This window comes from Myotis lucifugus, unplaced genomic scaffold (assembly GCF_000147115.1).
Source record: "Myotis lucifugus unplaced genomic scaffold, Myoluc2.0 scaffold_200, whole genome shotgun sequence".
NCBI lineage: Eukaryota > Metazoa > Chordata > Mammalia > Chiroptera > Vespertilionidae > Myotis > Myotis lucifugus.
The window spans coordinates 2,041,734-2,054,456 of NW_005871248.1; the positions used below are offsets into that span (position 1 = coordinate 2,041,734).

Below are 12,723 nucleotides of genomic sequence, written 5' to 3' on the forward strand. Positions count from 1 at the left end.
GGGAGACGCTGGGAGACTCACACCCAAACTCAGGCGCAGGAAACCTGGCGGAGCCCAAAGACCTGTCTCTGCAGGTCTGGGCTGTGGGGTGGGGGACTCCCCCAGAAACTGCCCTCTGCCCAGTGTCGCCCCACATCAGTCAGGGAAGGGTTTCCACACTCCCACATCCAAGGGAGCTCGAGCCCAGGAAAGCCGCGGTGACCCCGGGGAATGCCCTGTCCCTTCTCCCGCCAGCTCAGCCCCCGGTGCAGTGACCGAGCCTGCAGAGCCCCATGCCTTCGGGGAGCCAGGTCCACAGGGTAAATGAGAGAGTCCTTTCTTTGATTACTGCTTGCCAGGTCAGGACACAGACATGCAAAGCCCACAGGACTTTTATCCTCACCCCGTGGCTGTTTGCATGTTTAGGAAACATAAAAAGTCTCACAAAGGGGCCTGTGGAAGGGATCTGTTCCTGGGCCGGGGCCCCAGGGGGGCAGGTCGGGCCCCAAATAACCAGGACCTTCCACAAACCACACCCTGGTGCTTGCAAGCCCCTGTCTGCAGGCACACGCGTAGGGACTGGCTCTAAGAATTCTGAGTTGATAGGTGTCAACCCCCCACCCCCCCCACGGCCCAGAGGCCTCTTTCCTTGTTATTGTTTATACAGTCAGTTCTCCTATAAGCATTAGTATCTACACACGCGCTGTTTTCAAAGAAGAAATGTGTGTTACAAATCCTAAATTATAAGTAAATTAGACAAGCTCCTTTTCCTCCCTCACAGTGACTGCGGGGCGGGTGGAGTGGAGACGGGGAGGAAGCGTGAGTCACGACCCGCTGGGCCACACCAGCCTCTGGGGACGCCGGGCCCACCCACGGGCCAGATGCCGACCTCGGCCCCAGGGGTCAGCGCCCACCCCCTCCAGTAAGAAATGGCGGAACCTGAACGAAGGCTCAGGCACTTGAAGTATCAGGAGCCTGACAAAGCAGCTCTCAGCCCGGGCCCTGCGCCTACGCCCGCTAGCCGGCTGGGCCCGCCCCACCACAGCTTCTGAAAAGTCACAGACTGGCACCAGCACAAACACACACATCCGATGTCCAACTTGGTCTTGGAACCTCCAAAGTGCATGCACCTTTCAAAGCCGGGGCCCCCTGTGCCCGCCCGCCCGTCCAGGGCGTGCCAAAGCACCGGGCTCTGGCCCTGCTTCCCCAGGTCTTCCTGCCTATGGTTGATCCACAGCCCCAGGGCGGGCACTGGCACTCCTGGTCCGCTCAGAGACCCTAAGGGCGCCGATGCCTTTTAAACAGCATCTGCTCACACACGGCCATTGTTCAGGGGAGGCGGGACCGAGGCGTGAAAGACACCGATGGAGAACTCTTAGGAAACAGTCAGCACCGCGGCTCCCACTTCCACAGCCCGGCCCAGGCCAGGCCTGGGTGTTGTGCTCAACGTCAGCTTTACTGGGAAGGGAAATCGGCCTGAATGGGCCTTTGTGTTCAGCTTATCAGGAGCTCGCTGCGTTCTCAGTAGGAAACTGTGCACAAGCCCAGAAGTAAAAATATTCCCAGTCATTAGGGAATTCCCTGCAGCGTGAGTCATCCGAAAGGCTTCCCCGCCACACCCGCCAGGAGGCTCCCGTGGCGGCCTGTGGCTGCTGCGCCTCCGCCCGGCTGGTCCTCACGGGGGCCCGAGCCTCCACAGCTGTCCTGGGACACTCTCTGGCCTTCTTTTGGGGCCAGGAGGGTTCTGAGAGTCTCGGATTGGCCCAGGATCTGGGAGCCTCGGGCAGCCGGTGGGCAGCAGCAGCGCGGGAATAACGAAGGGCCTGGTTCAGAGTCTTTGGTTCAAGGGCGATGACACCCACTCCCAGGGACCCAGGCTACTCAGGCCCTCGGCCACACACACATCATCTCCTCCTGGTCGTCAGTCGGCCGCAGGAGCGGGCTGCACGCTTACTCATGGTACCCGTGCGACACCGTGTCCGGCCTGCACACGGGACACCTGGGGAGGCACCCAGTGCTGGCATCGGGCTGCTGGCTATCAGGGAAGGTGTGTGACGTGTACACCGCCGGTCACTCCCCACAGAAAGATGCCGAGAGGCGTGTGCAGGGCCTGACCGAGGGGAGGGCCAGTGGGACGCTGGTCCCAGGGACTCAGGCCAGGTCGGCTGAGGGTGTGCGTCCAGGTCCGTCCCATCGCCGCCTCCGTCCTCGGGACCCTCCCAGGCCTCACTTGACAGCGTCCACAGAGCCACTGGGACCAGCCTGCTCGGCACAGAGATGGGAGTAGAGAGGAAACGACCCAAATGCTGTGGGACCCAGCCTGGCGGTTCCTAGAGGGTCCCACGTGGAATTTCCAGGTGGCCAGCAGCTGCCGTCGAGGGACTGTGCCCAGGGAAGGAACACCCTCGTCCACGCGGAAACCCGGGCACCGGTGCTCATGCAGCACTGGGCTCAAAAGACAAAACGTGGACACACCGTGATGCCCCACGACACGGAGAACCGCGTGCAGCTGGCCATACATGGGCGCCGTCCACCTCCACGAGCGCAGGCCTCACACAGGCTCCCGCAGGGACGAGGCTGGAGCATGCCGCGCGATGAAAACGTTCTGGGGTGCGTGATGGTGGAATGGCTCTGATTTACCAAGACCAGTGGGCGTAGGCAGGTGAGCTGTGCGGTCCGTGAGATAGTTACACCTCAAAGCTGACATAAAAGTACATCTCCCACACAGCCACGGCGGCGCTGCTGTGTCATGGAAGCCGAGGGAGAAGAGGGCGTCAAGGCCGGGCACCCAGCCGTGCCCTCTCCCACACCCTCCCCACCAGGAGCCAGGGCCGGCCGGGTGCACAGAAGCAGCACCTAGAATGATGACTCTCCACCTGTGGAAGATGCCTTGGGCAGACCCTGGAGGAAGAGGCCTGTGGTTTGGGGCAAGTCCGAGGGAAGGCCCAGCCATCCGCCCTGAGGTTTCGGTGACAACTCACGTGAGGAGGGATGCGAGGCCTGTGCCTGGCTCTCGGAGCCCCGTGGGTGCCCGTGGAGAGGCCCTCCTGCCCACACCCTGCCCCTCCACCATCAGTCACTGTGCCCAGGGGACAGGCTTGTCCCGGGGCCACGAAGGGTCCGGAGGGCACAGAGGCCAAGCTGAGCCCCGCCTCCTGGACCACCCACTCGCCTCCCAGGTCCCTCAAATGCTGACCTCAGAGGTCAGCCTGGGACCCACAGGACAGCCCTGAAGGAAGCGAGGCCCCCTGGGTTGGGCTGAAGCCACAGCCCTCGCTTTGGGGTGAGGGCACTTCCTGGGACCTCCCTGAACCTGAGCGCGGGGGGCTGGGGAGCAGGGGTCTGGGACCGGTGGACACGGCCCACCGACACTGCTACCCATCCACCACGCCTCCCAGCGCAGGCTCCTGGCCCCTCATTTCCTCCCACGACTGTTCAGAACGTTGTACGATTTAGACTGTCGGGTCATCTTTCCATTCTGAGGCCAAAGACATAGGAAAAGGCCTCCTTAGGACACAGGGTGGCCGGGCTCACAGCTGCTCTTCCACTCACTGGACACCAGTGTGACTCCCAGCACAGTCCAGGGAAGTTTCTGCTGCCCACCCATCGGCCGGCCTGGGCCCCGTGCGCCCACCCGGGTTGCAGGACGGGCACGGTGGAGGTCAGTGCCTGGAGGGCTGACGTGGGTGAGCACGGTGACGACAGCTGTCGGGTGCACGGACGTCGCCCGTCCTCTTTCCCATGTCAGCGCCAGGAAAGTCTGGAAGGAGAGGTCTCTTCCTCCCGCCAAGTCATGACTTCCGGCGTGTGCGCCGCACCACACGCCTGCGGTGTCCCATCTGGGGGACTTCCAGACGTCCTTTGGAGACCTCACGCGGAGGGCTCGGGCCTCCGGCCCTGCGGCCGGGACACACACCGGGCTCCACACGGCCACGACCCTGGGACCAGACCAGGGGAGGAGGTGCGGGCTGCTGGCTGGGGCTGCGCTGCATCGTCACGGAGCGCCAGCTGGATGACCAGGGCGAGCGAAACACGACCCGCGTGGGCTCGGGCCCAGCTGCGAAGGCGCCACGGAGAGAGCTCCGGGCACCCAGGCCGCCAGGTGTCACTCACCGCCCACACAGCACAGCCAGGCCGTGGGCTGCAGCCCCTAGGACCACACTCACACTCAACACCCTGACACACCTGCTCACATTCACATCCCCTGAAACAAATACCTGCTCACACTCAAACACCCTGACACACACCAGCTCACACACCCTCACACACATCCACTCACTCACACCCCCGCTCCCAGTCACCAAATACGCTCACTGCACACGCTGTCGTGCACACCCACACCCTCACTCACTCACACCCTGCACGCGCTGTCGTGCACACCCACACCCTCACTCACTCACACCCTGCACACGCTGCTCCTGAACTGGCCCTTCAGGCCCAGGCGTCCCGATGACAGGGCCTCACTTGTCTCTCATAACTGTTCCCCATGGTGAGGTGAGGATGCCCTCTCGATGCCTGAGCCGTGAGACAAAACTGCAAAAGCGTCTCATTCGCCCCTGGGTTTGGTGAGCACCATGCTGATTTAAGATCACTTCGGTTCCACGCCCAGGCCAGTTTGGTCCAGGGGTTAGAGCGTCAGCCTGAGGACTGAGGGGTCTCAGGTTCAATTCCTGATCAAGGGCACGTACCTGGGTTGCAGGTTCGATCCCCAGGCCCGCTTGTGTGAGTGCAACCGATCTTTCTCTCTCCCTCTCTCCCACCTGCCTTCCCTCCACTTTCCCTAAAATCAATGGGGAAAATATCCTCTGGTGAGAACTAACAAAACAAAGTCATTTTAGTTCCTTATATTCCAAGGGCTGTAAACGTGCCACCAGCGCCAGTCACTTCATGGGCTGCCGGCGGGGCCTGCCGAGACCCCCTGGTAAAGGCCAAACCCCAAAGGTCCCAGACGCTGGCGCACTGCCCCTTGGGCCTTTGTGTGACTCAGTGCAAGGCCAGCAGCCGTGTGGATGCCATCCACCCCTCTGTGACACTTCTCTCTAGGCCCGTGGCCCCTCGCTGACCCAGGGCCTGGCCGACTCCACGAGAGGGGCCTTGCTCCCAATGCCGATGACCATCGCGGTCCTCTGTCGGGGTCCCTGGACACGCACCCCTTCCTCGGAGCAACACGGGCTCGGCCAGCCCTGGAGGGCAGAAGGAACCCCTCCCTGAAACACGTAAAAATTGAGTAATGTGCGCCTAGGGATTCTTGCAGATTCTGAAAGGCCGTGCCCAAGGCGGAGGGGGGGGGGGCAGCCCTGGACAGGGTGACGCCCACAAGAGCCACGCCTGCTGCACCTGCAGGAGCCTTTCTGTGAGGTTTCAACGCAATGACAGGGGCGTCCACAGCCACGCTCTCCCGCTCACACTCGGCCTGGGTGCCACCGGCAGCGTTTAAAGACAACTAAAGTGGGTCAGGTGACCCCCCTGGAAAACCAGAGGCCAACTGTGTTGTTATCTAAATTGATTCAGTGGTTTCTCTTCGTGGGGAATGCAGGAGGAGGGGGCAAGCGCCCTCTGCCAGGAGAAAACATGTGGAATGCACTCCCTTCTGCAAACACGCAGCGTGCACATGCCTGTGTGAACACGCAAACAGCCTTACTTAAATCCAAACGTGAGATTACCCGCGTGTCAGAGGTGTGGGGGCCATGTTTGCATTTCGCTGTCACAGGTGCAGGATGTTTATGTCACACCTAGTCACCGCCCTCTTGTTTGTGTCTCGCCTTCTGCACCAGGCGCCCAGCTGCTGCAGGAGATGGAGGGGTGAGGACGCCCCCACCACCCCAACCCGAGCCGGCAAGGGACAGCCTGGCACCCAGCCAGGGAAGCCCCGGGGGGCCCCGGTGAGGACGCCTGGGCATTCCTGAACTAAGCTCCCCACACCTGTGAGGCCATGAAGTGAAGACGCCATGACCGAGCCCTCAGTGTGGGCGGGGGAGCTGCCCGCAGCAGGGGTCCCGGGTGCCCATGGCAGGCTGAGCACCTCCAGGAATTGCGCCCATTCCCACCTTGGAGGCAAGGGACTCGGTCAAGGGAACAGGGAGAGAAAAGTGCTCCAACCCCCGCTTTGTGCAAGTTCTGATCACAGTTTCCACGCGACGACAGAGCCCCTGCCTCAGCACTCACACACACACGTTTAAAGCTCAAAAGGTTAAATTATTTCAAGATTAACGTCCTCCAAAGAAGGGTGTTCCAGAAATTCAAATTCCTCTCCTTGTCATCACACTTAGTTGGTTTTTCTCCATAATTCAAGACATGTTTTCCAATTATGTGCATGATTACATAGGCAGACTACGCTAAATGGGGAAGACTTTTAAGCCCATTCTGATTGAAGCACTTAATTTTCTTGCAAACTGTACAAAATCAAGACCCATTATGGAGGCTGAATGTTGGCGGTTTTCAGTGGTTTGCATGAGTCCGGCCCTGGCACTCTCAGGAAAATTCCAATTGGGAAATTTGAAAAAGATGAAACAGGCCACCAGCCTGGCCACCTGCAGGCTCCCCTCCCCCACAGCAGGGTGGAGGCTGCTCTGCGGACAGGCTGGCTCCAACCACAAACTCCGGGAACCCTCACTCTCGTACCTTAACCACGTGAACGCCAGCGGCTTCTCCACAGACTCAGGTAGGGCATCCATGGGGCAGGAGTGGTGCCACCCCCACATCTATCCAGAGGAAAGGGACTCTCACCCTCACCCCACAACAGCCTCTGTCCACAGCTCCCTCTTCAAACACCACCACGAAGTCTACACTCGCCCACACAGAGGTCTACACTCACCCACACGAAGGTCTACACTCACCCACACGAAGGTCTACATTCGCCCACACAGAGGTCTACACTCATCCACATAGAGGTCTACACTCACCCACACAGAGTTCTACACTCGCCCACACAGAGGTCTACACTCGCCCACACGGAGGTCTACGCTCACCCACAGAGGTCTACACTCGCCCACACAGAGGTCTACACTCACCCACACAGAGGTCTACACTCACACACAGAGATCTACACTCACCCACACAGAGGTCTACACTCACACACAGAGGTCTACACTCACCCACACAGAGGTCTACACTCACACACAGAGGTCTACACTCACCCACACAGAGGTCTACACTTGCCCACACAGAGGTCTACACTCACCCACAGAAGTCTATACTCACCCACAGCATCTACACTCGCCCACACGGAGGTCTACGCTCGCCCACAGAGGTCTACACTACTCACCCACAGAAGTCTATACTCACCCACAGCATCTACACTTGCCCACACAGAGGTCTACACTCGCCCACACACAGGTCTACACTCGCCCACAGAGGTCTATACTCGCCCACACACAGGTCTACACTCGCCCACAGAGGTCTACACTCACCCACAGCGTCTACATTCGCCAGCACAGGTGGAGTCTACACTTGCCCACACAGACGACGTCTATAGATCTCCTGACGATGAGGTCTGCATGGCTCACAGAGAACAGCTGGGGCCTGGAGGCCACCAGTCACAAAGAGACCAGCAGCTCTGTGTTGGCATCTTGGGGGTCACCAGCACGGATGGGGAAGCTGGAGGGTGATGGGAAGGTTTGTGGGCCACAGTGCGGGTCCCACTGGTGATTGCGGCTGCTCTGTGCCGGGTCACCTGCCTCTGAGAGTCTGTGATTCTGAGAAAGACCTGGTCCACGTGGAGGCACCTTGCCCAGTCCAGGCAGCGGGCCACCATGCGGCCCAGGGGAGAGCATGCCACCCACGCGGCGGCCCCACTGCAGCCCCTCGGACACCAACTGTGTGAGGATGGGCCCTCGGCGACTCCAGAAGTAAACCTTCTGCTGGCACAAACGCTCATGGCTGAACGCAGCCCCAGCGGTTACAGCCCACGCCTGTACACGCAGAGGCCTCCGCCTCCAGGACCCCATGCCCCCAGCGCCCACCCGGAAACACTCAATGGTCTGTTTCTAAGGGAGATACCTGGTGCTTTCTCCACGAAGATGACTTTGGAGTCCTGCAGGAAGTTGTGGCCGGACAGGACCATCCTCTTCCCGCCCAGGACGGGGCAGCTGGCCACGCTCTGCTTCTCCACCAGAGGCAGCTCCTGGGCCGACCGCTGGGCTGCGGGGTCAGGAGACAGTGAGTGAGGCGCCGCCAGCCTGCCCGCCCCAGCACCCCCCAGATGCCCCCACCCCCAGACGCCCAGGCCTTTGGGAACTGCTGCCTTCAGAGAGCTCCTCTGGGGACTGTACGAACAGCGTGAGCCGTCACGGGACAATGTGCAGCCATCCCTCCCCCCACGGTGCTGGGAGGCCACACACTGTCCCCAGAGGCCGGCGGGCAGAGTGTCTGAGGGTGCGCCACGTACCCGGGTTCTCACACAGCCCGGGGATCCCCCCATCTCAGAGGCAGCCACACGGCAGAAAGGCCAGGGCGTGGGGCAGGCGTCTGCGAGACGTGCGGGGGCCAGCAGGAGCAGGGCGGCAGGGGACAGCTGGGCAGGGCCACCGTCACAGGGCAGGGGCCGGGGCGCGAGAGGAACCCCATCCCCGAGTCAGCCTGACGTTAGCGTGGGCAACAAAGGAACCAAACCAAGGCCCTCGCTGAAATAGGGGGCAGGTGAGCGTGAGGACAGGTGCGTTTCCCGAGAGCCCACACCTGGGGCCGGGTCGGGCCATTCCGAGATGAGGGAAGCAGGAGTGGTTCTGACATGGTTGGTGGGTGGGCCAGGCCCCCCCGGGTTTCCTGGGGAGCAGCTCAATAGACCAGCCTGGGGTCCCCCTCCTGGGCAGAGAGAAGGCTGTGGGGATGCAGGGCACCCAATCTGCTAACAAAAGCTAGCAAAACGATCGCAAGAGGAAGGACCCCAGACCACACGGAAACAGGACCACCAGGGACGCTGGGTGACACTCAGCTTCCCAACGTCCCGTGGGAGGGTTAACGCAAATGCGACCACAGCAGGGATCTGTGTTTCAAGACAAACTTCCTTTCACTTTTCCCTGCCCCCCTGTCGGTGCTGGGACCAGCCCAGGCCCTGCGCTGACGCTAACCCGTGTCTGCCGTCACCACACGGGGTGGGACTGTGAGATGAGGGGCGTGCGCCGAGATGGCCCAGGAAAGCATGTTAGCGGACGGGACCCACCGCTCGGGTTGTACAAAAGGCGAGGACGCGCTGTCGGCATGACGGGGTACTCACAGCACTCGATGGGGTTGGAGGCCACCTGCAGCGACAGCGTGCGGCCGCTGGGCTGCGGGATGTGCACCCGGAACACCAGCCTCACGCGAGTGTTCTTCCTGCCAATGTCCGTCTCCCCCTTGCGCAGCTCGATGTCCGAGTTCCGGAGCTTCAGGATCCCGGCACAGTCGATGCTGCCCAAAACAGGAGTCCACTGCCTGCCGGTCCCACTCCACGGGCAAGGCGCCCGTCCGCGCCGCTCCACCCGCCCGAGCCCCCAGGGCAGGACAGCCACACACCGGGGACAGGACACAGCCTGCCGTCTACCCCGGCGAGGGAGGGGGCCGTGCAGACAGCCCAGTCCCTCTCGCCGTGGTCCCCCGTCGTCCACCCGCAGACACGGGCAGGCCCACAGCGTCGGCCGGTGCGTGGCCTGGAGGGACCCGAGCAGGACACGCCCCGGGAGCCCAGAGCCAGGACCTGCCCCTCCGTCTCGGAGCTAAGTTCATTTATTTAAGGTTCTGGCAGCAGCCCCGTTGCTCAGCTCAAGATCCCGACTTTCCTACAGTTTCACAGGATTTTGTTTAGCTTCACTGAGCACCAGTCTGTGAACAGAATGCCGTGAACAGAATGCCGGGTGGAAACTGATACTTTTCCTCTCAGGAAGCGGAGGCGGCAGAGGCTCAGACACTCAGCCGGCCCATTGGTGCCCCGGCCCATTGGTGCGGACTGGGGACCGCAGTGGCTCCTGGACGGCTCTCACCAAAGTCACAGCTGCTGCTGCCGAGGACCCACGGGCTCTCCGACCACCTGGTCTGGGGGAAACTGATTCCAGCTCTTGAACTAAACCCAAGGGCTGAGAATGAACTCAGAGGTGTGGGCAAATCTGGGAAAAGTCCACACGAAGAGAAAACTTTCCCTCTGTTTTCAACTCGAACGGTTTCATGACAAAACTTACCAAAATTCCACTCAAAGTCCAACACACTGTGGCCTGCCCTACCTCCCACACTGTCCCCATGAACACCCCAAACTCTGCAGCCCCAGGGCCTTTGCACACGCTGTCTCCCTGCATACCCAGCTTTCTGCCTCAGGGACATGATCCTGAGCTCCAGGGGCCACCAAGCTCTGATACTCCACCCCGGGGCCCCAGCAGGATGTAAATCCCGTGGGAGGACTGTGGTCTCTTTCTCTGTGGCATCCACAGCTCAGGAGTGATGTGCACAGCCCGACAGTCACTCAATTAGAGCATTCGTGAAGCCGTGAGTACAGGCCCCATTCAGAGATGAGGTGTGTAAGCCTCAGCTTATAAGGAATCCAACTCTAAACTAGTGAGTCAGAGCTGACTACACGTCAAGGACTCCGAGAGACTAGGGCCCACGGACTGCGGCCCACGGACTACGGCCCAGACGCGGTGTTCTCTGTAACTGTTCAATGTTTGCAGGTTAACCGTCCCTCCAATTTGGGTCCTGTGTGGGAGCTGAATGCAGGCACTGGGGGAGGGGGGGTTACTCACAGCTGCAGGACTGTTTAACTGGCTGAAACCCCAGAAAGACAGCCGTCATTAACCTTTGTGAGGTTTGTTTACGGACTGGGCTACTGAGCTGTGGGATGTGGGGGCTACGAATGCCGAGGACACGCCTGCCGTGCCCCGGGGCGCCCGGACCGTGTGGCGGGCAGTGCTTACATGGCTCTCATGTTGTTTTCTGGCAGAAGCGGGATCTCCAGGACTTTGGTGTTGGAGAGGACGGCCTCGTGGCTCGTGGTGGACACGGTCTTCCCCGTGATGCGGTGGACCTGGTAGAAGGCGTGTGGCCTCAGCAGGCGGTCGTCCGCCGTCCCGATGAACAGCTGCAGCGTGAGGGGCTCGCTCTCCAGGTAGCCGTGGAGCTGGCGAGAGAACAAACCCCCGCTCAGCACCCGCGCACAGGCCGCTCAGAAACAATTAAACTTTCATCAGCAGAGGCGAATTCAAAGGAAACGGTGACAGGTGTTCGGGGTTAGTCTCTCCCACTCGGCCCCTTGCTTCTCTGTGACAATGAAACCGGGAGCCTGGAAAGGCCCCCTTACCCCCAGGTCCGGGGGCAGTTGGTGACAGGCAGGCTTTCAACGCTGCTGCCCCTGTTCAAGCACACACAGGCGCACGCGTACCCACTCACACACGTGCACACACACACGCACATGTGCAGCCACAGCCACCGCTGTGACCAGCACTCGGGATGATGATAGTGACGATGCTCACAGCCGTGCCGTCTCCTCTGCAGGGCAGGCAGGTGGGAAGGAGCCCCAGTCCCTCCCAGCACACGGGTCCCTCTGGGCATGGCGGGTCCCTCCAGGTGGCGGCTGCCTGTTCCTCAGACCCACGTGCCTTCCATGTGTGTCACAGCCTGCGAGGACACCCTGTGTCTGCTTGGCCAGTGACAGCTGTGAGGACCCCATGCAGCTGGGCGGCCCCATCAGAAAGTTGAGCAACGCTAAGACTAAGCCGTTTGCTGGGTAGAATCAAGTGCCCAATGGGACTCGATCCTTTTCTCCCTGTCTCAGGCGGCCCCCTTCAGAGGGACCAGTGGAAAGAGCAGTAGCTCTTTCAGTATCGCCCCAGTGACACCATCCACAGACTGTCACACACACAGACCAATTTGCAGCCCCTAAGATGCATGAATTTGCAGCTTCCAGTAACTCCCCAGCAGCCCTGAGACACCTAGCACAGGCTTGCTCAGGGCCTGGTGTCTATGCTGTCCTGGCGAGCACTCTGCAGCCGCCCATCGGTGCTGACAGACCCAACTGTCACCTGCTGTGGCCAATGGAGCAGGAGGCTCTGAACACCCTGGGGAGAGGTGACGGAGCCAGAGGAGGATGGTGCACAGAGGGTGAATGCAGACATGTCCCCAGTCTGAACCACAGGGGACAGTCCACTCATGCACACTCATCTTGCACACACTTACATGCATTCACATTCAGACACACATGTGCACACACAGGCTCTACACACACACACACACCACGCACACTCACGTTTACATGCACACTCAGCAGCCCCCAGCCCCTCGGGAGCCCTGTGTTTGGTGGGGAGACGGCTGGGGAGACGGCACTCACGGTGTGTGTCCTAGTCTTATATCCGTCTGCCTGCCTGTGCCTCAGTCCTGAGCATTGCCAACGTGATCGACCTCAAAGTGGTCCTTCCGTGTTGAAATAACTGAGTGTCATCCTGATCCTCAGGTCACTGACACGTTTGGACTAATGACAGTGTGCAAGGCCTGTGCACACACAGGGGGCGCGTCTCCTGCCTGCAGCTGACACACCTGAGTTTCCACAGTGGCACGGGAGAGGCTGGCAGGAACAGAGAGCTGTGCTCAGCATGGGGCGTGGGGTGGTCTCTCCCTCGCCGGCTCTGTCCACGTGCTCTCCTCCTGGCCGCATGCAGGTGAACACCAAGGCAGACCTTCCCGGTCTCCACAGGGAACCCGCCAGCACCGGGCACTCACCTCAGGTGGCTGTTAACCTGCAGGAGTGACGTGTGTCCCCTGTGGACTGAAGACCTTTCTCCAGGTGCA

The 12,723-nt window shown here is 60.8% G+C and overlaps 1 protein-coding gene across 1 annotated transcript in view; it reads right to left on the reverse strand.

Annotated features, from left to right (window-relative positions):
- Positions 1-12,723, reverse strand: part of NFATC1 (nuclear factor of activated T cells 1) — a 93,006-nt gene that overhangs the window by 50,870 nt on the left and 29,413 nt on the right. The window contains exons 5-7 of the mRNA XM_023761173.1: positions 10,857-11,059; positions 9,194-9,366; positions 7,978-8,118 (exon numbers count right to left, since the gene is read on the reverse strand). Of these exons, the coding sequence (XP_023616941.1) occupies positions 7,978-8,118; positions 9,194-9,366; positions 10,857-11,059 (517 nt within the window). The remainder of the gene's footprint in view (positions 1-7,977; positions 8,119-9,193; positions 9,367-10,856; positions 11,060-12,723) is intronic.